The sequence below is a fragment of the Heliangelus exortis genome, chromosome 27 (genome assembly GCF_036169615.1).
Source record: "Heliangelus exortis chromosome 27, bHelExo1.hap1, whole genome shotgun sequence".
Lineage (NCBI taxonomy): Eukaryota > Metazoa > Chordata > Aves > Apodiformes > Trochilidae > Heliangelus > Heliangelus exortis.
Window position 1 is genome coordinate 4,077,397 of NC_092448.1, and position 23,763 is coordinate 4,101,159.

The 23,763-nt window shown below is 48.2% G+C and overlaps 1 protein-coding gene across 1 annotated transcript; it reads right to left on the reverse strand.

Moving 5' to 3' along the window:
- Positions 1-274: 274 nt before the first annotated feature.
- On the reverse strand, positions 275-23,763 carry OTUD7B (OTU deubiquitinase 7B). The gene is made up of 12 exons (XM_071726973.1): positions 23,612-23,763; positions 17,553-17,694; positions 13,477-13,647; positions 12,515-12,733; positions 9,310-9,411; positions 8,314-8,441; positions 6,980-7,086; positions 6,360-6,487; positions 5,801-5,950; positions 5,395-5,509; positions 4,398-4,482; positions 275-3,713 (listed from the first exon to the last, which is right to left on the reverse strand). The coding sequence occupies exons 2-12, from the start codon at positions 17,623-17,625 to the stop codon at positions 2,397-2,399; spliced, it is 2,595 nt and encodes an 864-aa protein (XP_071583074.1). The 5' UTR covers positions 17,626-17,694; positions 23,612-23,763; the 3' UTR covers positions 275-2,396.

A 23,763-nucleotide genomic window follows, 5' to 3' on the forward strand; every position in this document is an offset into this window, starting at 1 on the left:
TTTTTTTGGAGGGGAAGGATTGCTCTTTGGCTTTTCTTCCACAAGAAAATTGTCCTGAAAATGCCCAAATTTCTGGGATTTTGGTCAAATGGGTAAAATTAGAACTTTTTTTTGTAAGAATAAAGCTTTAGGTGAGGCTTTAGCCTCTTGTCCCTTTTTCTGGGATGAGCACAGGAAGGGATTGCAGAGCTGGATGCCCAGAATTAAAAAAAAAACCAAACAAAACCCACCAAAAATTAATCATAAAATTAATAATAATCAGGAAGGAACGTGGTAAAGCTTCAAATAATCAGAATTCCTTTTATTTTTCACTTGGTAAACCGCCGAACCTTGCTCTGTCACAGGATCAAGGGTGGTTTGGGAGCTGTAGTTACAAAGAAAAAAAAAAAAAAAAAAGAGAAAACAAAGAAAAAACCCTCCCAAAATTTTAAAGTATCTGTGCAAACATTGCAGTGCTAAAGTTAAACCCACCCGGGGGGGGAGGGGGGAATTAACCTCACCCCAGGGGGAATTAAATCAATTTTTGGGGGGAGATGAAACCCACCCGTGGGAGTTGAACCCACCCAGAGGGAATTAAATCCACTTTGGGGAAAATTAAACCCACCCAGGGGGGATTAAATCAGGTTGAGGGGGAATTAAACCCACCCAGGGGGGGATTAAACCCACTCAGGGGGGGATTAAGCCCACCCAGGGGGAAATAAAACCCACTCAGGGGAAATTAAACCCACCCAGGGGAAATTAAACCCACCCAGGGGGGGGATTAAACCCACCCAAGGGGGATTAAACCCACTCAGGGGGGGATTAAACCCACCCAGGGGGAAATAAAACCCACCCAAGGGAGGATTAAATCAGGTTGAGGGGAAATTAAACCCACCCAAGGGGGATTAAACCCACTTGGGGGGGAATTAAGCCCACCCAGGGGGGAATTTAACCCACCCAGGGGAAATTAAACCCACTCAGGGGGGAATTAAACCCACCCAAAGGGGGATTAAGCCCACCCAGGGGGAAATAAAACCCACTCAGGGGGAAATAAAACCCACTCAGGGGAAATTAAACCCACCCAGGGGGGGATTAAACCCACTCAGGGGGGGATTAAACCAGTTTGAGGGGAAATTAAACCCACCCAGGGGGGATTAAACCCACTCAGGGGGGGATTAAACCCACCCAGGGTGGGAGCCCCCACTCAGCAGTGGGATTGGGATGAGGAGAAAGGGAAGATGGTGGTGTCAGTAACAGGTTGGTTGCTTTTCTTTTTTTTTTTTTTTTTTTTTTTCTTTTTTAATCTTACCCTTTCACTCTTAAGCCCTATTATCAAAAATAATCTTTTTTTTAATTTTTTTTTTAATTTTTTTTTTTTTTTTTTTTAATTTTTTAATTAATTTATTTACTATTCCTCAGCCTAAAGGTCAGTTACTGGTGGCTCAGCAAAATGGAGCCGAGTTAATTCAATTCAGCAGAACAGAGGTAGTACGGCAGTAGCTTTGCTCAAGTAGAAAACAAAAAACAAACCAAAACAAAGAAAAATAAAGTTATTTTGGGGCTGGGGGTGTCCACGGGGGTCCTCTCCTTCCCCACACCCATTTATTGCTGGGTGGAGCCACCAACCTTGGGGCTTCTCTCCACTCCAAGTCGGGGCGAGCGGACGGCGAACCCGAGGGGGATTTGTTGGTTGTGTTGTTTTCTTTTTTTTTTTGCACAGGACTGCAGGGAATAAAATGCAAAAAACCTCAAACTCACTCAAGCGTTGTGATCAACCCCCCCCCAAGCCCCCTCTCGTGGGAAAAAAAAAAAAAAAATTAAAAAGGTTTTAAAAAGAAAAGTCGAGCGGAGCGCTGAGCCCGCTGCTGATGCTGGGAAGAGGCCCACGGTATCAGGCTGGAAGCCACCCTCCAAAAAATATAAAATCTGCTCAATGTTGTCCAATTCCAACGAAGTTTCGCTCAGTACCAGCCAAAAAAAAAAAAAAAATTATATATATATAAAAAATAAAAACAGTGTTAAAAAAGAAAACCAACAGATCATTTCTCCATTCAGAGGTTTGCAACTGAAATGGCTCCATCCCGGGCACTTGGAGCCCGAGGAAGGAGCTGGGGAGGTGCTGCTCCCCCTCTGCTTTCTCCCAAAGTTTTGGGTTGTTTCTTGGGTGGTTCTGAAGAACTCTTCCTGCTCCTTTCCACCCTGAGCTCAACCCATCTTCCTCCTCTCTCCACCGAGGGCTCCGGGTTGCTTTGCTTCACCCATTTTTCCAGCTGCTCTCCCTCCTCCCGCGGATGGGGAGAGAGGGGTTAAAAACAAAACAAAACAAAACAAAACCAAACAAAACACCCCAAAATTAATATATATTATTGCATTCCCCATTTCTCATGGGTCCCAAGAGCAGTGGTGGGGCCGGGTGCTCAGAACCTGTGCACCAGAGCCTCCCGCTCCTTGCGTTTCATCTCCTCCCTGTAACAGCAGGAGCAAAAATTCCCAGTTTCAGGATGTCCATAAAAACTACAGTTGGGTTGCTTGCATTTGGTCTGCTGGATGTTATAAAGAACCCGTTGGGTTTTGCTTTTCTCCCCTGTCCCTTTCTGGGAAGCTTCCTGCTCCAGGTATTCCCTGTAACCGTTGCTGGATGGGGCTTGGGGGAGGAGGAGGCAGCTGGAACCCTCACCATCCGATGGAAAAATAGGATGGACTTCCATGTCCGTGGGAGAAAACCTCCCCGGGTGATGGGGGGGATTGGGCTGGTAGAGATTTGCCCTCCCCTGGGGACAGTGCCGGGGTAAAGTGGCATAAGGAGGGAGGATGGAGCCCCCGGCCACCTGGCGCCGGCCCTCGGGGTAGCAGGGGGGATGTGGCCCTTCCAAGCTGCTCACCAGGGAAGGTCTTGGAAAAGTGAAAACCCCGGAATATCCGGTGGGAAAAGCAGCTATTTGAGCCCCCATGGCCAGCTCCGGGGTGTGGATGGAGTAGGTGGGGGGAGGCTGAGGGTAAGGGGGGTTCAGGAGCTCTTCCTCGCTCTTATTCCCTTCTGCCTCGGGTTTCTTGGCGGGGCAGGAGCTCCCCAAGGCCTTTTTCTCTGCTTCTTTTTGTTTCTGCTCGGCCAGGAAGCGTTCCTCAGCATCCAGGAGGTACCTCTGGATCATCTCCTCCTGGTACTGGTGCCTGGTGCTGGTTTTCAGGTGGCCAGCAAAGATAAACTTCCTTTCCCCCTGCATGGCCGCTCGCAGGATGCCGAGGCTCAGCCTGACGTCGCTGCTGTACTTGGAGGGATCTGATGGTTTCTCCAGAGCTGGTTTCCCCGGGCAGGTTTTCTCCACGGGAGCTGACAAATCTCCTGGAGAAGCTTCCTCTTTGCTGCCTTTCCTTGCTTTCAAAGATCCTTTTTTCTTCTTCTCCAAGGTGTCTCCCTGCCCGTTGCTCAGCCCTCCTCCCGCTTTCGGAGCTTTGCCGTGCATCAACCCCCCCACGTTCTTTTTCAGTTTGCTGCCCAAAGTCTTCCCGAAACTCCCCAGTTTATTCGCCACTGAGTCTGCTCTTTTTTTCTCTTTTTCCTTCTCTTTCTCACGCTCTCTTTTTGGTCTCTCTTTCTCCTTGCCAGCCCTGCTGCCCCCGTTGCTGGCCGAGCTGCTGCAGACGGATTCTTTGTCCGATTCTCCCGACTCCACCACCGAGCGAGCGTCGTCACCCGCAGAGGCTGTTGGAGATTCTGGCTGGGCCAAAGGCGCCTGGAAAAAGGGAAATAAAACCATCAAAACTCCAACAAGTCCCTCAGAGGAAAAGCTTGGAGGCTGGAGGTGAAACGGAGCAGCCACCAGCTTGAAGAACCAACCAACCAACCAATGCTCTCTCGGGTGCCTCCTGCGCATCCGTGAAGGTTTTGGCCTCACCGAGTGTTTGGGGGAAAGGCTGGAGGGGAAGGTTGGGCTGGTGGGGAGGAGGGAGGCAACAATTCCCTCCTAAAAGTCTCCTAAAAACGTGGTGGGCATGGCTGGGAGGAGGGTGGGCAGCTCCTTCAGGACCTCAGAGCCAAAATGTCACCACTTGAGCTACAGAAACGACACCTCAAAGGCTGTGGAGAGGGCGAAGCAGCTCGTGGGAGTTTGGGGAGTTTTCTCCTTAAAAGGAGAGAGGGTAACAAAAAAACATAAATAAAGAAAAACCTTTCAGCTTGCAGGGTCAAAAAACCCCCCCAGTGGTTGGGATCCCTGTGGGATGAGCTTTGTGTCTGCACCAGGAGTGAAAACGAGAAGCAGGAGGGAAAAACGAAACGTTCAGAAAAACCCGAGCGCTTCATCAGCTCAGCCCCAACTCCTGGTGGCACAAAGAAACCTCCTGCGCCTGCTGGAAGGCAGGAGGGAGGTTTAAATAATTAAAAAAGAGTGAAGAAAAATCCCTCTGGGTCTCCTCACCTGCATGTCACAAGGCAACGTGATCCATTTGACATTCATGTAGCTGTGCAGCAAGTGCAGCTTGGCTTCCAGAGACAGCGTCACGCTGCGATGGCAAAACAAGGGGGAGAAAAGTTGCATTTTAATTTGTCTGAAGGTTCCACTTCCTTTTAATCATCAAAATTCTCTCATCTTTACACCTGTTTGCCTCTTGGCTTGATAATAAAATTGGGCCTTTTTAAGGCAACAGCACCGAGATGGTGGTGCTGCAAAAAAGCCACGTTTTTCTTGTTGCCTTTTTAAAGCTGGTGGTTAAAACCCAACCTGGATTAAGAAGAAGATTGCTGAGTGTCCAAATCAAATTCAAAACTAATCTGGCAAATTCTCTTCCTCGTAGGTCAGGCAAATAAAAAAAAAAAAAACCAAAAAAACCCAACCCCAAAAAAACCCAAACAGAAGGCAGTGATCAAACCGGGGTGAGTTTCAGAATGATTCTCCTCACCCCGAAAAAAAACCTCAGAGAAGATGTTTGCTCAGAAAATTTCCACTTGTCAAGAAAATGCCCCAATTCATCCTTTTTTTCTATTGAAATCAGAGGGCTGGGGGCTTTTCTGGGGGCTCCAAGCCTCTCCAGATGAGATGCTGCAGCCTCACTTTACCCTGTAGGAACGAAGCTCCTGCGATGCCACTGCCCAAATGTCCCAAAATCAGAGCTTCTAAGAAGAAAAACTCTTCCCGTGCTCACTGGAGGGGTTCCTACCCCAAACACAACTTTCATCCAGCCACAAGAGCTGAGATTGGAGCCTCTCTCCTCCTCCCTGGCAGAGAGCTCAAACGTTGGGACAAGCACTGGTGGCACCACCAGCCCTGGAGGGGCTCCCAACCCACGCGGTTTGGTGGGCACGGTGGGGTTGGACTTGATGATCTTGAAGGTCCTCGCCAACATTTAGGATTTTATTCTCCCCAATTCCATTCTCCAGCTGTAGGGACAGAGGGATGTGGCCTCTACATGACCAACCTGGCCAGCTTGATGTTGTCACTGTCATCCTTCCCCCACTGCCATTCCTTCCCGGGGTCCACGGCGAAGTGCACGGGGAGCAGTTTGTGCTCCGAGTCCGTCAGGGGGATCACAGCTGCCAGAGGGACAGAGAAAACACCTTTAATGTCCCCAAAAGCAGGAGCCTTTCAGCATGGTGGCCAAGCTGGGAGTGTCCTCCAAGCCCAACAGAAGCTGTGGTGGCAGCACAGCAAATCTCAATTGTTTGGGATCATGGAATTGTTGTTTGGGCTGGAAGGGAACTCCCCGAGCCAGCGAAGCCCCCAGCCACGAGCAGAGCCACCTCCAGAGCCTCATCCAAGCTGAGCATCTCCAGGTGTTGTTTGTAACAAAAAAAAAATGGATAGAAAGAGGGTTTCTCACCTACCCTGCTCTTTTGTGGGTTCTTTCTGCTCCATGGATACCAGGGCAGAAAAATGGGCTTGGTCATAAGCCAGGACCAAGGGAGAACGATGGCATTTGTTGGCTGGGACTTCCAGGGGAAGGTAGATGCCTCCAAAGGGAATGGGAGCAAAGGCTGGAAAGGAAGAGGGAAAAGGAGTTCCCATCATCATGTCAAGAGTTAAAGAGGTTTTGGTATCCAAACTGTTCCAGAAGGAGCTTCATTCAAAGCTTCACCTGCAATTATCTGTCAGCTTCGGGGACACTAAGAAAAAACAAAGCAAAACCACAACCCAAAATAGACCTGCCTGACCTCAGGCTGCAAAAGGGACCTGGGTTTTCTAGAAAAAAAGACAACAAACCCACCCTTGCTTCACTCCTCCACACCACCTGACTCATGAACTCTGCAAACTTCTCTGAAACAAAACTCGTGGAAAACATGATGCGTGGGGAATGGAGTTCCCCAAGTGGGGGAGGGCACAAACAGGTTGAAAAAAGCCAAAATAAAAGAAAAAAAAACCAGAACCAAACCATCCTGCTCTTACCTTCACCCCCTGAGTCCCTCAGCATTGTGTCTGCCACCACCACGATGGGCCTCTTCAAGACATGGGCAAGGACAAAGACATGGAACTCCTCCAGGCTCTCATACACTGGCTCTTCAGAGCTTTCAACACTTGAAGGAATGAGAAAAAAAATAAATCATTGTCACCCCTTGAGGGTTTCACTGAGGGTTTTTAAGAAGAGGAAGAGGTCCTGAGAGCTGCAGAGCTGCAGCACGCTACGAGTTTGATCTCAGCTCTGATCTGAGGTTTTCTGATGGAGGTCCCTTAAAAAATATCCTGCTTTGAAGTATTTTTTGGTTTCCAGGCACTTTGGGGAGACTCTTAGCTCAAGAGCCTCTAAAGTGGGGCTTGTGGGGGACAGGAACCTCCAACTTCTCTTTCCCCTCTTACTTTGGAGCCACCAACACGACGAAAACCGAGTTTTCTGTCCACTCCAGCAAAAAACCAAACTTCCATGATGTTTTAAGGACCTTTTGTTGTTCTTTCAGCTTTCCAACCCTCCGTGCTGGATCTGACCCCTCAACCTGCTCACAGGAAGGGTGGAAGATCCTCAAAATGGTTGGGATCTCAACATTTTGCTTCTTGCCCTCCCCACTCCGTACCCTCCGCAGCCGTTGGTGCCGTAGTGGATGCGGGGCTCGCTGGACGCCAGCTTGATCAGCTCGTTCCACTCCTTCTGCCACTCCTCTTCTGTGTAAACAAGGCCAGACTGCAAAAAAAACAAACCATAAAAAAGCCACAAACCCTCAAAAAAAATCTCCTAAGTCATTCTTCCTAATAATCTTTCCTAAATAATTCTCCCCACCTCGGCGGCGTCGGACGCGCAGGGGAGAAAATAATCCCTGGTTTCCAGCAAGTTCTCAAAGCAGACTGGGAGGTATCTCCCCAAAATCCCAATTTTTTTTTCTTTTTTTTTGAGGGTGGAATTGAACATTTCAACCCCTACAATGAGAGGAAACCTTTACTCTTAACACTGCATCCTTCCAGGATTATTGCTCGATGAGGAAGGGTTGGCTCAGCCCAAAGACACAATTAATCCTCCAAAAATGACAAAACAACCCCCAACACCCCAAAAACCCCAATCCTAGGGTTGTGTTACTACTTCAGCACAGGCAAACCTGCATTTTCCTCACATTTCCTTTTTATGATGATGACAAAACCTCCTTTCTGCCACCTCCCCACCCTGCACCTCCAGCACCAGGAGGTGACACCCCAACACCTCCAACACCCAACTCCTCCAACACCCAACACCCCAACACCCCAACTCCTCCAAGAAAACCTCCAGGCCACACCCAGGAACACCCAAAAATCTGTTGTCAACACAAAAGATTTCTTCTTTCCTGAGCTTCAGCACAGGGCAACCTGACACCAGGAGCAGGTTGGGAAATCCCACACAACATCCCTCCCCCCAGGCTGTTGCTTTTGGAATTTCCTCGGGAAGGAGGAGCTCAGGATCCACCAGATCCCAACACCCAGAGGGATTCTGAAAGCTTTTTAAGATCTGTCAGGCCCTGCAGCTCTGCTCCCAGCTGATTCTGGTGTAAATAGATCCATAAAATCAAGCTTTGCCCTTCAAGTTTTTACCACCTGGTTGGCTTGGTTATTTTTTTGCCCCTTGCCAAAGTCACCTCTTCTCCCAGGGGACACCACAGCAGCTTTTTCATGTGGCAAATTCCTCAATTTCCTTTTTTTTTTTTATTTTTTGGGAGGCTCATCTGAGCACTGCAGAGATCACCTGCAGATCTCAGGTCTGAAGGTGACATTTGCCTCCCCCCCCAAAACTGCAACCCAAGAATAAATTGAACCCATTCTTTCAACCTTGGCCCAGCCAAGCTCAAGACCCCTAAAAAAATCCACATGGGGTATTATTAGGATTTTAATTTTTTTTTTTAATCCTCCTCCAACAGGAGGAGAGGTTTTGGGGGCTGGTTCCTACCTCCTTGTTCTGCTGGGTCTGCTGCCAACGCCACCTCCTCTTCAGGGCTTCCCTCTCCACCCCTTTATCCATCAAAGTGTAGAGGGATTTACGGAGCATGAGATCCCTGTCATGGAAACCCCACATCCCTGCAGGGGAGGAGGAGGATTATCAGAGCTTGGCACCCAACCTGCCACGAGCCAAGATAAATCAGAACTGGTTTTGGGTTGTTTTTTTTTTAAAAAAAAGTGGAGAAATGCAAATTTTTCAATTTAAGTAACAAAACGAACTGAGTTTTATGTGATTTATTTTACTGATGTGTTTTATTGATGTGATTTATTTTACTGATGTGTTTTATTGATGTGATTTCTTGATGTGATTTATTGAACTGATGTGATTTCTTGATGTGATTTATTGAACTGAATTTATTCATTCCTGGGAACATCTTTTTCCACCTGCAGAAACTTTTCAGGCAGTGGAATTGGTTTTCAACGTCTCTAAAGATTCAGCAAAAAAGTTTGGCTGCAAAAAGACAAGAAAACCACTCAATTTGTTGGCCTAAATGTTTCTTTACCTGATCCCCAAGAGTGGGTTAAAGCTGACTGTGGCTTGGCTGGGTCTGAAAGTCAACTGAGGAGGGAAACTTCTGACCCTGCTGATGGAAACCTCCAAAAAATTTGTTAGGGTGAGGATGATGGAGTCAAACTGGGGCTCTTGAAACTTCAAGGTGGCAGAGGAGGGAAGGGATGGCTCTGTCACATCCCTGCAGAAATCCAGGGAAATGTGACAAATGGAGGAGGAGGAGGAGGAGGCATTTGGGAAGCCCACAGATTGTTGGAACCCTCTTTCCTTCAACCTCTTCCTCTCCAGCAGAGCCTGAGGGTCATGACTTGGGATGAGCACCCCCACCCGACTTTTCTGCCCCCCCAAGGTTCTCTCCTCTCTCTTTTCCTGGGAGGTGGCACCTTCCAGAGGGTTGGAAGTAAAAGGGTTTTGTGATCTCTGCTGAGCACTCACCCAGGGAGGCAGCGTGGAGGAGGCAGTTCCCATCTCCAGTGGTGGCCAGTGGGAGCAGGCGTTGGCAACTGGGATCCACGTTAGCCCACCAGTTCAGCCGACCTGGGGAAGAGTGGGGAGAGTGAAAAGGGAGCTTGGGACCTGGGGGGGGATGAGCTGAGCCCCTCCAAAAACCTTAACAAGGCTGGAAAGTTGCTTAAGTTGTGACAGAGGCACTGGAAGGGATGAGCAGCTGCAGGTGATGAAGGTAAGAAGGGGATAAAATGACCAAAAGGGGAGATGGGAGCTGCAAAAAAACAAGAAAAAAGGGAGATGGGAGATGGCAAAATTCATGGGGGGCAAAACCTCCTGGTTTAGGCACAAAACTCAGGAGCTTTTCTGATGCCAGCAGCTTCAGTGATGAAAATCCCAAGGGCCAGAGCTCCAGGCGAGTTAAAAATAGCAGATTTTGGGTAATCTCTGAAGCACTTGGAGGGATTCAAGGCAGGAAGGTCTAAAAATAGAAGGTAGGGAAAAGAAAGAAATGATGTGCAGGCAAGCACAGCACGACCTGAGGTTAAACATTCACCAGGAGATGGGCTGAGTCAAAACTTTGAACTCCTAATCCTTAAAACCAGGAGCCACCACTTCTTCCAGCAGCTTTTCCACTGTTTTTGGGGAGGGACTGGGAGATGCCCTTCAGGCTTACAAAAACCAAACAAAAAAGCAAAACCAAACCAAACCAAAAACCTTGCATTTGAATTTTAGGAGGAAAAAACTTTCCCACTCAACCTCTCCCCACTCCCCTCAGCGTGGTCTCTTCCCAAGGTGCCCAACCAGGAGATTTCTTGAGATTGTTTGTCCAGCCTCAGCTGGAGAGGAGCTCAACTTGGGTTTTAAACACCCAGAAACAGGCAAAAGATCAAAAAGCAGAGCTCAGGTGGGAGATTTCCCTTCCTAGAGCCAGGGGAAGGAACCTGTTGGGAGCTGAAGTGTTTTGTAGGTGGGATGGTGACTCCTGAGCAGTGAAACGGCGTCACCTGGCACCAACTCCCCCCTGTAGGTATCTCCAAGTTGATATTTTTTTTCCCCACCTATTTCCCATCCCTCCAGGATGGTTTTGCTGTTCTTTTCAGCTCGAGAGGTTGTGCAACCTCAAGGCCAAGCTGGAGGAGGCCACACCTCAAGGAGGAATTTTCTCTTTTGGATTTCTCCCACCGGGCGGGTGGAGTCAGCGCCACCGAGCTCCTCGGTTACGCAAGAGAAGTCACCTCCAAAACATTCCCCAAGTCCTCTTCTCAAGTGTTTTGCTGTCATCAAGGCTTTGGAAAGGTCAAGAGGCCTCCCAAAAGTATTCCAATCCACGTGTTTCTCCACAGGAGGTTATGAGGAGGCAGCCCTGAGAGCTCCAAGAGAAGGATTCCGGAGCACGAGGGATTTTCTTGCAACCATCTCAAGCACCAAGAGCTCTTCTAAGACCTGAAATCCACCAGCACCAAGACACTCCCTCAACATTTTGACCCTTCCAAGGTCTGGGTTTGCTGCAGAATATCTTGTTTGTCCCCAGCAGGCATCAAGGTTTGGTAAAATCCCCTCATTTCTTCTAGGAGGAACCATCCAAACAGCTCACGGCAGGAGGAAGGAGCAGGATGATGCCCCTCCCAGCTTGGAGACCAGGATTGACTCCCAGAGGATCCAAATGGTTCCCCTGAGGCCACCAGGGAAGGCAGGGCTGGGATGACAAGGCCACCCTTGCTGTGTGACACAGGGAAAGGTCCTGGGGGTGACCTGGCCCCCTGCTCTCCAGGATGGATCCAACATCCCCCACGGGATGGATCCAACACCCCCCACGGGATGGATCCAACACCCCCCACGGGATGGATCCAACACCCCCCACGGGATGGATCCAACACCCCCCCACGGGATGGATCCAACACCCCCCACGGGATGGATCCAACACCCCCCACGGGATGGATCCAACACCCCCCACGGGATGGATCCAACACCCCCCACAGGATGGATCCAACACCCCCCACGGGATGGATCCAACACCCCCCACGGGATGGATCCAACACCCCCCACGGGATGGATCCAACACCCCCACCACCTCGGTGCCTCCTGCTCCTCAGGTTGTTGATGTGGTGGATCCAGCACCCACCACGACCTTGTGGTTGGTTGGTTGGACACCAGGGAATTAAGACACCTCATGGAGTGGCTGAAAAACCACTCAAACCATCAGTGGGCTCAAAACATTAAAAGTCTGGGACAAAAAAACCAACCAAGGGTGAAGCTGCGGCAAGACACAAACTTTCAGCTCCACCAAGAGCTTCCCAAGAAGCTCTCAAAGCTCTCCAAGATAATGTCACCACAATTTACTTTCCTTCCACCAAAAAGAAGCCCCAGGGATGAAAGGAAAAGCAGAACCACCTGGTTGTGCCCCAACTCTGGAACCCAACACTGGAGCTCAGAGGTTTATTTGCATGGGAAGCGCCGCGGCTGTAAGGAGATCGGGTGGATCAGGTGTTGGTCTCCAAACCAGGAGAATATTTATTACAGGAAAAGCTCCTGGGACACCTTTTGACTTTAAGAACATCTGTGGGCTCAGCAGGAAGGGTCTTCTAGGCATGAGGAGCTAAGCTAAGGCTCCTGAGATCTTGCTCGGTGTCCTCCTGCCTGTCCACCCCACCCTAAGAAGCTTGGAAGAAGCTTAAAACTCATCCAGGGATATTTCCCACCAGCCCAGGTCCATCCAGCCTGGGGCCTTCAACACTTGCAGGGCTGGGATAATCACCTTAAAGATCCCAGAATCATGGAAGTAGGAAAAGAGCTTCAATCTCAAGTCCAACCATCAACCCAACCCCACCACACCAATCAAACCACGTCCCTCAGGTTGGTTTCTTTCAACCTTTCCAGGGATGGTGACTCCACCACTGCCCTGAGCAACCCGGTCCAACACTTGACCACTCTTCCAGTGAAGAAATTCTTCCCCATTTCCACCCTAAACCTCCTCTGAGGCCTGGAGGGGGCTCTGAGCAACCTGATGTAGTTCAGAAAACCAACTTGAGGCCGTTTTCTCCTTGTTCCTCACGAGAAGACACCAAGAACACTCATTGAGTTCTCCTCAGCTGATGACCACACCCCAAGTGGAGCACAGGGCTCTTCCCCAACGCTTTACCCCACGCCACGGGATGCAAAACCCCAAAAATCCCCCCCAGACCCTACTCACCAGCCTGCTCCAGGGCCACCAGCATGGACTGCTCGATGAGGTCTCGCTCGATGAAGCTGCGGAAGTCCTCGGTGTAGATGGTGAGGTCTGGGAGCTGGAAGGTGCAGATGGGCATCTCCAGCAGGGGCTCAGAGCTGCTCCCGTTGCTGGAGACGTGGGAACGGGCCAGGGACACGATGGTGGAGCTGGCGTGGGAGATGCCTCGAGACAAACGTTTTTCTGGGGAGAAAGAGGAGGTGGGAAAAGCCCTGAGTGGTGCACAGAGCCCTTCTGGTTGGATGAGACCTTGAAGATCAGAGAATCAGAGAATGGGCTGGGTTGGAAGGGACCTCAGAGCTCATCAGCTCCAAGCCTTGATCCACTCCCCCCGTGGTTCCCAGCCCATGGCACTGAGTGCCACATCCAGGCTCTTTGGAAATATCTCCAGGGATGGAGAATCCACCCCTTCCCTGGGCAGCCCATTCCAATGGCTGAGCACCCTCTCCAGAAAGAAATCCTTTCCTAATATCCAACCTAAACCTCCCCTGGCAGAGCTTCAGCTCTGCCAGGGGAGGTTTAGGTTGGATATTAGGAAAAAATTCTTTAGTCCGTGCCCTCTTGTCCCACTGATATCAGCCCAACCCCCCCCTGGTGATGAGGTCTCCCCTGAGCCTCCTCTTCTCCAGCTCCCTCAGATCATCACCTCCAAGCCCAGAGCTCAGCCATGGCCCTCAGCACCACATTTCCAGGGCTTCCAAAGCTCTCCAGGGGTGGGAATTCCAGCCCCTCCCTGGTGAGCAGCCTGGGCCAGGCTTTAATGACCCGTTGAGCGATGAAGTTTCCCCCCAATCTCCAATCTAAACCACTCCTGGTGCAACTTGAGGCTTGTTTCTTGGAGAAGAGATCAACCTCCCCTCAGGGAGCTGCAGAAGCACCAGAAAGAAAAAGATGTGGTGGCTCCAGCTCAGTTTTGGGGCACTGACCTTGGACAATCTCATCCTGTCTCTGGAGCGGCGGCCGGCCGGGCCGAGCTGCCTCTTTTTCCAGGGCTTTGTTGCCACGTCCTTCGTTGAAGGAATGGGGGAGGTTTCCAGCATGGACTTGCCTGAGCTGCTCAAAATCACTCAGGGCTGCACTCAGGTCCCAGTTCTTGCCTGGAAGGGGAGGTAGAAATGGTGAGAAAGAAACCCCGGGGGGAAAGAAATCCCAAATGGGTCCCGAAAACATCCAAGCTGAAGGTGGAGAAGTTTGGTTTCTCTCCAGGATTTCTGGAAGAGGCAGGACCACGAAGCCTGAAAATGTGGATTCTGCTGCCCCGTGTGTGCAGAGAACCATCCAGACCTCAGAGGGATCCCCAGACACCTGCAAACCCTGGAGATATTTCCAAAGAGCCTGGATGTGGCACTCAGTGCCATGGGCTGGGAACCAGGGGGGGAGTGGAGCAAGGGTTGGAGCTGATGAGCTCTGAGGTCCCTTCCAACCCACAAGGTCCAAATCTGTCCAATTTTCATTGACTCAAAACATTTTGTGGGTGGGAAGGGACCTCACAAGGTCACCAAGCCCGACCTCCTGCCACCAGCAGGGACACCTCCAGCTTTGGAGCACCCTGGGATGGTGGGAGATGTCCCTGCCCATCAAGGGGGATGGAGCTGGAGGAGCTTTGAGGTTTTTTTCCTCCCCAAAACCACCCCAGATTTTCTGAACTACATCAGGTTGCTCAGAGCCCTCTCCAGCCTGACCAGGAAAGGTTCTCCAGGCACCTCTCTGGGAAAAGGGTCCCAGCTTCAGCACAAGGAATTCCTCTCTTGGACACACTCCAAGATTTTTGCCAGGAAATTAATATTTTTTTTTGGGCTGACAAATGAAGAGGAGCAAGGTCACCACCATAAGCAAAGCCAGGAGCCCCCAGGTCCCTCTCCCCAAACCCCATGGGGGGTAACCCCTGAATTTGGGACCTGATCCTGCAGTTCCTGCCCATCAAGAGGGGTGGAACTGGAGGAGCTTTGAGGGTTTTTTCCCCCCAAACCACCCCAGATTTTCTGAACTACATCAGGTTGCTCAGAGCCCTCTCCAGCCTGACCAGGAAAGGTTCTCCAGGCACCTCTCTGGGAAAAGGGTCCCAACTTCAGCACAAGGAATTCCTTCCTTGGACACACTCCAAGATTTTTGCCAGGAAATTAATTTTTTTTGGGCTGAGAAATGAAGAGGAGCAAGGTCACCACCATAAGCAAAGCCAGGAGCCCCCAGGTCCCTCTCCCCCCACACCCCATGGGGGGTAACCCCTGAATTTGGGACCTGATCCTACAGTTCCTGCCCATCAAGGGGGGTGGAACTGGAGGAGCTTTGAGGTTTTTTTCCCCCCAAAACCACCCCAAATTTTCTGAACTACATCAGGTTGCTCAGAGCCCTCTCCAGCCTGACCAGGAAAGGTTCTCCAGGCACCTCTCTGGGAAAAGTGTCCCAACTTCAGCACAAGGAATTCCTCTCTTGGACACACTCCAAGACAGATTTTTGCCAGGAAATTAATTTTTTTTTGACTGAGAAATGAAGAGGAACAAGGTCACCACCATAAGCAAAGCCAGGAGCCCCCAGGTCCCTCTCCCCTCACCCCATGGGGGGTAACCCCTGAATTTGGGACCTGATCCTACAGTCCCTGCCCATCAAGGGGGGTGGAACTGGAGGAGCTTTGAGGGTTTTTTCCCCCAAAACCACCCCAAATTTTCTGAACTACATCAGGTTGCTCAGAGCCCTCTCCAGCCTGACCAGGAAAGGTTCTCCAGGCACCTCTCTGGGAAAAGGGTCCCAACTTCAGCACAAGGAATTCCTTCCTTGGACACACTCCAAGACAGATTTTTGCCAGGAAATTAATTTTTTTTTGGGCTGACAAATGAAGAGGAGCAAGGTCACCACCATAAGCAAAGCCAGGAGCCCCCAGGTCCCTCTCCCCCCACCCCATGGGGGGTAACCCCTGAATTTGGGACCTGATCCTGCAGTTCCTGCCCATCAAGGGGGGTGGAACTGGAGGAGCTTTGAGGTTTTTTTCCCCCCAAACCACCCCAGATTTTCTGAACTACATCAGGTTGCTCAGAGCCCTCTCCAGTCTGACCAGGAAAGGTTCTCCAGGCACCTCTCTGGGAAAAGTGTCCCAACTTCAGCACAAGGAATTCCTCTCTTGGACACACTCCAAGATTTTTGCCAGGAAATTAATTTTTTTTGGGCTGAGAAATGAAGAGGAACAAGGTCACCACCACAAGCAAAGCCAGGAGCCCCCAGGTCCCTCTCCCCAAACCCCATGGGGGGTAACCCCTGAATTTGGGACCTGATCCTTCAGAATTTGGCTTCTTCAACCTCCATTCAGGGTTTAAGAGGTGGTCACCTGATTCTTTTTTGAGCTGGCACCCCCCAAAAAAAAAAAAAAAAGAAAAAAGGGGACCAGTGGTGGCTTCCACAAAGCTCATTGTTGGCTTGATAAATTATTCAGCAAATAATCTGGAATTTGGGGGAGTTGAGGAAGGAGTTTCCTCTCCTTTTAGCCCTACCCAGCAAGCTGCAAGGACAAGAACAGATATCAGTGAGCTGAAATCTTCCAAACCTGCAAGAAACTGGGGGGGGAGAAAAAAATTAAACTGGGGGTAAACTGAGATTCTTTTATTTGATGACCACAACAACCACTGCAGGAAGAAAACCAACTTGAAACAGAGGAGCTCCCCTGCAGGAGAGACCCAAAACCCACCAATTGTTTTTATTGCTGTGGCACAAAGAAGTCATTATTCTAATTCCCAGAAGGAATCACACTTGGGAAGGAGCACAAGTCCTTCAGAATCCTTGGAGAGCTGTAATTTGCAGCATTTAATGACCAACTCCCAGTGGAAAGTTATTTGAAGCTTTCCCTTTCCAGCTGGTTCTTCCTGGGAAGGGCTTTGTTTTGGTTTTTTGCAATGAAATCCTCAATCAGTCTGGAGGAATGACCCCCAAAAATGTCATTTTTCCCCAAGAAATCAGCCCTGGAGTTTGGAGGAATCTCTGCTTGAATCTCCTCCAGATTTCCTCTCAGAGTTTCAGAACAGAAATCCCACCACCAGGGGAGGTCATGGCACCTCCAACCTGGCAATTTCTGGTGCTGGAATTCCCAAAAAAAACCCCTTTCCCAAAGCAGAACCAGATGGACCAGGAAGAGGAGGGTTTTCCCTGGATAATTACCCCTCTGGTGCTCACAGCCCTCACCTAGAGCTGTTCCTTCAAGCATTTTGGAAAGCAGCATTGCTCTAATTGCCACAAAACACCCCCCCAAAAAATAAAATAAAAAATAAAATAAAATAAAATAAAATATAAAATAAAATAAAATATAAAATAAAATAAAATAAAATATAAAATAAAATAAAAAATAAAATAAAATAAAAAATAAAATAAAAAAGAAAATAAAATAAAAAAGAAAATAAAATAAAAAATAAAATAAAATAAAAAATAAAATAAAATAAAAAATAAAATAAAATAAAAAATAAAATAAAATAAAAAATAAAATAAAATAAAAAATAAAATAAAATAAAAAAATAAAAAATAAAATAAAATAAAAAATAAAATAAAATAAAAAAAATATAAAATAAAATAAAAAAAATATAAAATAAAATAAAAAAAATATAAAATAAAATAAAAAAAATATAAAATAAAAAAAATATAAAATAAAATAAATATAAAATAAAATGAATATAAAATAAAATAAAAATAAAGTAAAATAAAATAAAATAAAATAAAATAAAATAAAATAAAATAAAATAAAATAAAAATAAAATAAAAATAAAATAAAATTAAATAAAATTAAATTCCTGGAGTTCTGCTGTGAGGCTGCAGGAAAAAGGGTGATGAGGAACTTTGCTTGATGCCTTCTCCTTCCCAGAGCTGGAAATTCCATCACACCAGAAGAAACCAGGGCAGAAATTCCCCAACCACCAACCCTGGGAACTCAGCCAGCACCTCCCCAACCCCTTCTTTTATCTCTGGGTTTTATTTATTTCTTTTTTCCAGTCCTGGGAACCCCTTTTTCACCCTAATTTGGATTTACCTTCCAGCAGGTCCCTGGCCAGCCCTGGCTCTGCCCCCGTTGAGCGAACAAAATCCGAGAGGACGATGTCCATGCCGAGGTCCTGGGCTCATGGATCCCTCCTGGAGGTTCTGGATGGGGGGTTCAGAACTTCCCCATCAATCTGGGAACAAGAGGATGGGCTCAGAAACTCTAAAATCATTAATTCAGCCAATTAATCCCAAGCAGGCAGAAGATTTGCTGGCAGGCGTTAAAAAAAACCCAAAAAAAACCCAAAAAAACCCCAAAAAAACCCCAAAAAAAACCCAAAAAAACCCCAAAAAAACCCCAAAAAAACCCCCAAAAAAAACCCAAAAAAAAACCCAAAAAAAACCCAAAAAAACCCCAAAAAAAACCCAAAAAAAACCCAAAAAAAAACCCAAAAAAAAACCCAAAAAAAAACCCAAAAAAAAACCCCCAAAAAAACCCCAAAAAAACCCAAAAAAAACCCCAAAAAAAACCCCCAAAAAAACCCCAAAAAAAACCCAAAAAAAACCCAAAAAAAAAACCCAAAAAAAAACCCAAAAAAACCCCAAAAAAAAACCCAAAAAAAACCCAAAAAAAAACCCCCAAAAAAACCCCAAAAAAAACCCAAAAAAACCCCAAAAAAAAACCCAAAAAAAAACCCAAAAAAACCCCCAAAAAAACCCCCAAAAAAACCCAAAAAAAACCCAAAAAAAACCCCAAAAAAAACCCAAAAAAACCCCAAAAAAAACCCAAAAAAACCCAAAAAAAAAAGGGGAAAAGAAGCCCCCTCGCCCCCAAAATTAAATTTGTTTTGGGGGTGGGTGAGGAATTAAGTGGGAAATCACCCATTTTGCCATTTTTCTCCCCGTGTTGGAATGGATCTCAATGGAAAGGATGAGGAAGGAGTTGGGGAAATGAAGGGGAAAAAATGAAATTCTAAGTTTGGAGGTGGTGGAGCTCAGGTTCTGGCAGCCCCAAGGAAAGGAAAACTAAAAAAAAAAAAACCCCAAACCAAACCAAAATTGCCAAAAAACTACAATAAAAACACCCAGAAAAACTCCCACAACAAAATACCCCCCCAAAATTCCACTTTTTGCAGAATAAATAAATGCACCAGCACTGGAGCTCCTCCCCTGAAGGGAGCAAAAACCCCCTGAGAGGTTTGTTTGGGTTTTTTTTTAAGAAAAATGTGATGTTTTAGCAGGATTTTGGGGTCAGGAAGGGGTGTGCTCCCCAACTCCTGAATTTCTGCATTCCTCAGGGCAGGCCCAGAGCAGCACCTAAAAACTTGCAGCAGGTTTTTTTTTTTTTGTTTGTTTGTTATTTTATTTTATTTTATTTTATTTTATTTTATTTTATTTTATTTATTTTATTTATTTTTTTTTTTTGACACAATCATCATGAAAAATTTGAGAGGAGAAATGTCCAAGGAAAAAAGGTTTCACCTGAAAAATTGGGATTTGAAGAAGAAAAAAAAAAAAAAAAGGTGGGGAAAAAAATTCAAGCAGGTGCTGGAGGAAGGAGAGAAAATTCCAGGATGGGGAAAAGGAACAAAACTGCTGAAAAATGTTTCTTTTTGGGGCAAAACCCTCCTGGTAGCCTGGATTTATTTTTAAAGATGGGGGAAAAACTCTCTGAGAGCACCCAACTTGCAAAAAGTTCAAGATCCTTGCTTTTAATCTGGAATTTCCTGGGTTTGGTGGTTAAATCCCACTCTTCTTCCCATCCTCACCACTCAGGAAAAAAAAAAAAAAAGAGAAAAATAAAAACTGAGAGAATTTCTTTCTGGTGGGTTTGGTATGCAGGAAAAAAAAAAAAAAAAAAAAAAAAAAAAAGATTATTTTGTGTAAATAGGGAGTTTTCAGCCCACCCCCACTGCCTGCTGGGGTTTGCAAACTCCTGAGTGGTGAAAAATGTCCAAAAAAAAAGAATCCAGCTGAAAAATTCAAGGCTCAAGGAGCTGGTGCTGAAGGCACAGGGGGAGGTTTGAGTGCTGGGCTTGGCCCCTCTCCCTCTCCTGGGAGTTATTTCTCCTTTTTTTTCCTGTTCTGCTCCCCCTCTTCTTTGCTTCTAGGGAGGGAGCTTGGAATTTGCTGAAAATCAGGTATTTAGGACCAAAAAAAAAACCCCAAACAAACAGCAGTTCTCATGCTCTTTGATTATTTGCAGATGAAGGAACTCAAGTGGGAAAAGAAAGAAATAATCAAAACCAAGCCCTGATTTCCTGCTCCCTCCTCACCACCCCAAACTTGGCAGTGCCCAAAACTGCAGGAATGTCCCCCAAAATCAAAAAAAATGGGATTTAAAGGAAAAAAAACCATCCCTGAACTCAATCCCACTCAACCTCTTGTGATAAGGTTCCATCATCTCCTTCCCATTTTTTTTTTTTTGGCAAAAATGGGGTTTTTCTGGCTGCTTTTTGGCCCTAAGAGCACCCTGCAGCCCAAATTACACCCTTAGTAAACCCTTTGTAAAGTTATTTTTTTTTTTCTGGGCAACCCTGAAGGCAACAAACCCAGAATGGGTTCAAAAAAACTGATTTAAGGCCTTCCTGGGAGGAGCTGTCACCCTGCTGAGGCTTCAAAATATCAAGGAAAAAGCAGAATTGCTCCCCAAAAATGATCCAAATGAACCCAAAACAAAAAAAACCAGAAAAAAAATCCCCTTGTATTTACAAAATGCCACCAGAGCTGCTTGGGATTCTAGAGGATTTCCCTCTTTGCTTGAATTAAGGGGTTTTTTCCCCCAAAAAAATTTGCATAAAGGACCCAAAATAACTGCTGGGGGAAGATGAGTGTTTTCTGCACAGAGAAAAATAAAAAAATAACCCAGGATTTCTGTTTGAACAACAGTGAGAGACACAATCACCCATTGTGCTCTGCAGAGATGTTTGTGGGGACAAAGCCTTGGGGGGGGGAGAGGGGGTGGTGTTTACCCCCAGCAGATTTTGGGGGAAAATACTGGAAAAAATAGAATCTCACTTCTGGACAGAAAAAAAAAAAAAAGGACAAGACTCCAATGGAACTGAAAAACCTCCTTAGGCACAAACCTGGATTCCTTTTCCAAGCTGGAAAAGCTTTAACTGGGTTGGGTTTCACCAGGATGGGCTCAAAAGAGACTTGCAATGAATAAAATTAATTTTTTTATGAAATAAATTTTTATGAATAAAATTAATTCTCCACCTGAAGCTGGGCTGGAGCTGGAAAACCCAAAAGGATTAAAATCCAAAAGGTTAAAGCAAGAGGAGCAACATTTCCCCCTGACACCACCTCCCAGGGCAGCTTTTCCCCTCCTGAAACCCTTCCCTTTCCAAGCTTTAATTTTTTCTTTTCAACCTTTCCAAGCTTTAATTTTCTTTTCCATTTGATTTTCCACCCCACAAAAAGCCCCAAAACTCAACCCTTGCCCCCACAGAAGCTTCGTGGAGCAACTCCAAGCTGCAAGGAGCCCTGCTCCTTACTCCAGGGGAAAAAAATAAAATTAAAAAAAAAAAATATTCAGGAATTTTACACAGCTCAGCTCCAAAGGAGGTGCTGGAGGGGAATTTTCTTGGCTTTCTCCCTCCCAGTTCCCAGCCCTGACCTGATACTGGTTACCTAAACACAGCACTGGGATTAGCAACCTGCCCTAATACCTCCCTGCCAGGCACTGAGCTCCAGCCAAGGACCTGGGCCTGGTGGGCAAAGAACCTCCTGGCTCCAAAACAATGGGAAAAAAAAAAATCCAAGGTCTCCAAGTCCTTCAGGTTCCAGGAAAAGTGGGATATTTGCAAAGAAAAGCTGGAGGGCAGGTGCTGGAGGGGGATGATTTGGGTGGAAGGGATCTCTGAAGGGTGTGGAGGCCAAAGCCCTCCTGAAAAATCAGCCCCAAGGGGTGAGGAGGGGAGGGGAAGTTCCTAAACCTGAGGATTTCCCCTCTCAGCTGCTCTGAAACACAGATTTTCCCCTCAGCTGCTCCCAAAGTTTGGGTTGGAGATCCCAGCAGCAGAGGATGAAACCTCCAAGATGTTGAAAACCCCCCCAAAAAAAAAAAAAAAAAAAATCCCCAGCACCAGGGCCTTGGCTCCATCCCAGGCTCCCCCCACCCTTTCCCATTGGTGATTCCTCAATTCCCCTTTTGGGGGGGAATAAATCCCAAAGCTCAGGTTTCTGGTTCAAAAACCAAACCAAAGCAAAAAGATTCTGAAGGCAAAAAAACCCCAGGAAGGGGTAAGGGATGAGGTGAGGAACCATCGTTGCCTCTTGCCCTGGTTTAGCCAATGCTAAAAATAAATTCCCTTTTTTTTTTTTTAATTTTTTTTTTTTGCAAGGAAGTGCAGTTTGAGACAATTTCACCTGCTCCAATCAGGTTGCTGCTATTTCCAGCAGAAGAAAAGAGCTCAGCACCCACTGCCCTCCCAAGGGGGGAGCAGGGACTCACCAGAAAGGGGGCAGAAAACTCAACCAAGAGAAATCCCAGCACTAAAAGCTTTGGGTGGGTCCAATCTTCCTCCTCAGCAGGGCTTGGCACACTCAAAACTCTTCACAAGGAGTTAAAACACCCAATTTCCCCACCAAAAAAACCCCCACAGTCCCTCTCCCCAAAGTTCACAACCAATTTTCTTTTCCTTCAACACCTGCTCCTTTTTTTCCTCTTCCTTTTCCACCTCCTCCAAGAGCAGTTTCTGCCCCCCTGAAACTCTCAATCAGATCCACGAAGGTTTTTTTGTTTTTTTTAAACTACTAAACCCTCTGAAAAAAAGAAAAAGGGTTTAAATTCCAGCCTCCCACCCCCTTCTCCTCCCACCCCACACTTTCCAAAGGTTTCCAGGGCCAGGTGGGCTCCACCTGAAGGGACCCAAACTGGAGATTCCACCGAGGGGTTGGGTCAGGAGGATGAAATCTGAGCCGGGAGGTGGAGATTCCAACTCCTGAGCTTGGGTTTGCTTTGGCCTTGGGGGATTTCTGCTCCTCATCCCCTCCCCACGGAGCAGGGGAACCGAATCATCCCACTGGGAGAGCAGCAGGGCAGCCAACACCCTCTGGATCCTGGATCCCAGCACCCTCTGGATCCTCACAACCTCCTGGATTCCATCACCTGGATCCTCAGCACCTCCTGGATCCTCACAACCCCCTGGATCTCTCCCCCTCCTGGATCCTCACAACCTCCTGGATCCCAGCACTTGGATCTTCACAACCTCCTGGATCTCTCCACCTCCTGGATCCCATCATTTGGATCCTCACCACCTTCTGGATCCCAGCACCCTCTGGATCCTCACAACCTCCTGAATCCCAGAACCTGGATCCTCACAACCTCCTGGATCCCAGCACTTGGATCTTCACAACCTCCTGGATCTCTCCACACCATGGATCTTCACAACCTCCTAGATCCTCACAACCCCCTGGATCCCATCACCTCCTGGATCTCTCCAGACCATGGATCCCAGCACCTTCTGGATCCTCACAGCCTCCTGGATCCCATCACCTCCTGGGTCTTCACAACCTCCTAGATCCTCTCAACCCCCTGGATCTCTCCAGCCCATGGATCCCAGCACCTCCTGGATCCCATCACCCCCTGGATCCCATCACCCCCTGGATCCCATGACCTCCTGGATCTCTCCAGCCCCTGGATCCTCCCCACCCCTCTCTCCGTTCTTCCCTCGCTGCCCGAGCTCTTTCCCACCCTTCAGGGAGGGATCCTCGGAGCCCTCGGAGCCCGTGAGTCACCGCCGGGCTCCCCGCCTACGAGGAGCTCACACGGAGCCCCACGGCCAGCGCGGCAAAGCTGTCACGAGCCGGCTGACAAACTCCCTTTTTTTCTCCCCAAATTCCGCCTCCTGGGACCCGGGGAGGGGGGGGGGGGGGGCATTAAAACTCGGGCTCACCCGCCCCCCCTTGCCCCGGCCACCCCCCCTACCACCGCCTTCCAGGGCCTGAGGCAGCTGCGAGTCCCCGGGAACCCAAGCGGAGCCCGCGGCCGCCCCCTGAGGCAGCGCCCGTGACCCCCGCGGCCGCCGCCGCCTCAGGCCCGGCCCTACGGAAAACTTTTCTGAGGTAAATCCCGAGCGCTCCCTGGGAGAACCGAGCGGCCGTTACCTGCGCGGGGCTCCATGGCGCTCCGGAGCGGAGCGGACACGGCCGAGGCCGCGCTCCCGGCGGGGCGGGGGTTGGGATGGGCCCGATCCGTCCGGAACGCCCCGCACCCCGCACCGCCCCGTTCCCGCCCGGAACGCTTTGGAGGGCGCACG

Bases quoted from the DNA above. Each gene is read 5' to 3' on its own strand.
- OTUD7B (XM_071726973.1), bottom strand. From the start codon at position 17,625: ATGGACATCGTCCTCTCGGATTTTGTTCGCTCAACGGGGGCAGAGCCA. The intron at 12,734-13,476 runs GTCAGTGCCCCA...CTTTCTCCCCAG, and splicing joins ACAGGATGAGATTGTCCAAG to AAAAACGTTTGTCTCGAGGC. The intron at 8,442-9,309 runs GTGAGTGCTCAG...CCTCCCCTGCAG, and splicing joins CCTCCACGCTGCCTCCCTGG to GGATGTGGGGTTTCCATGAC.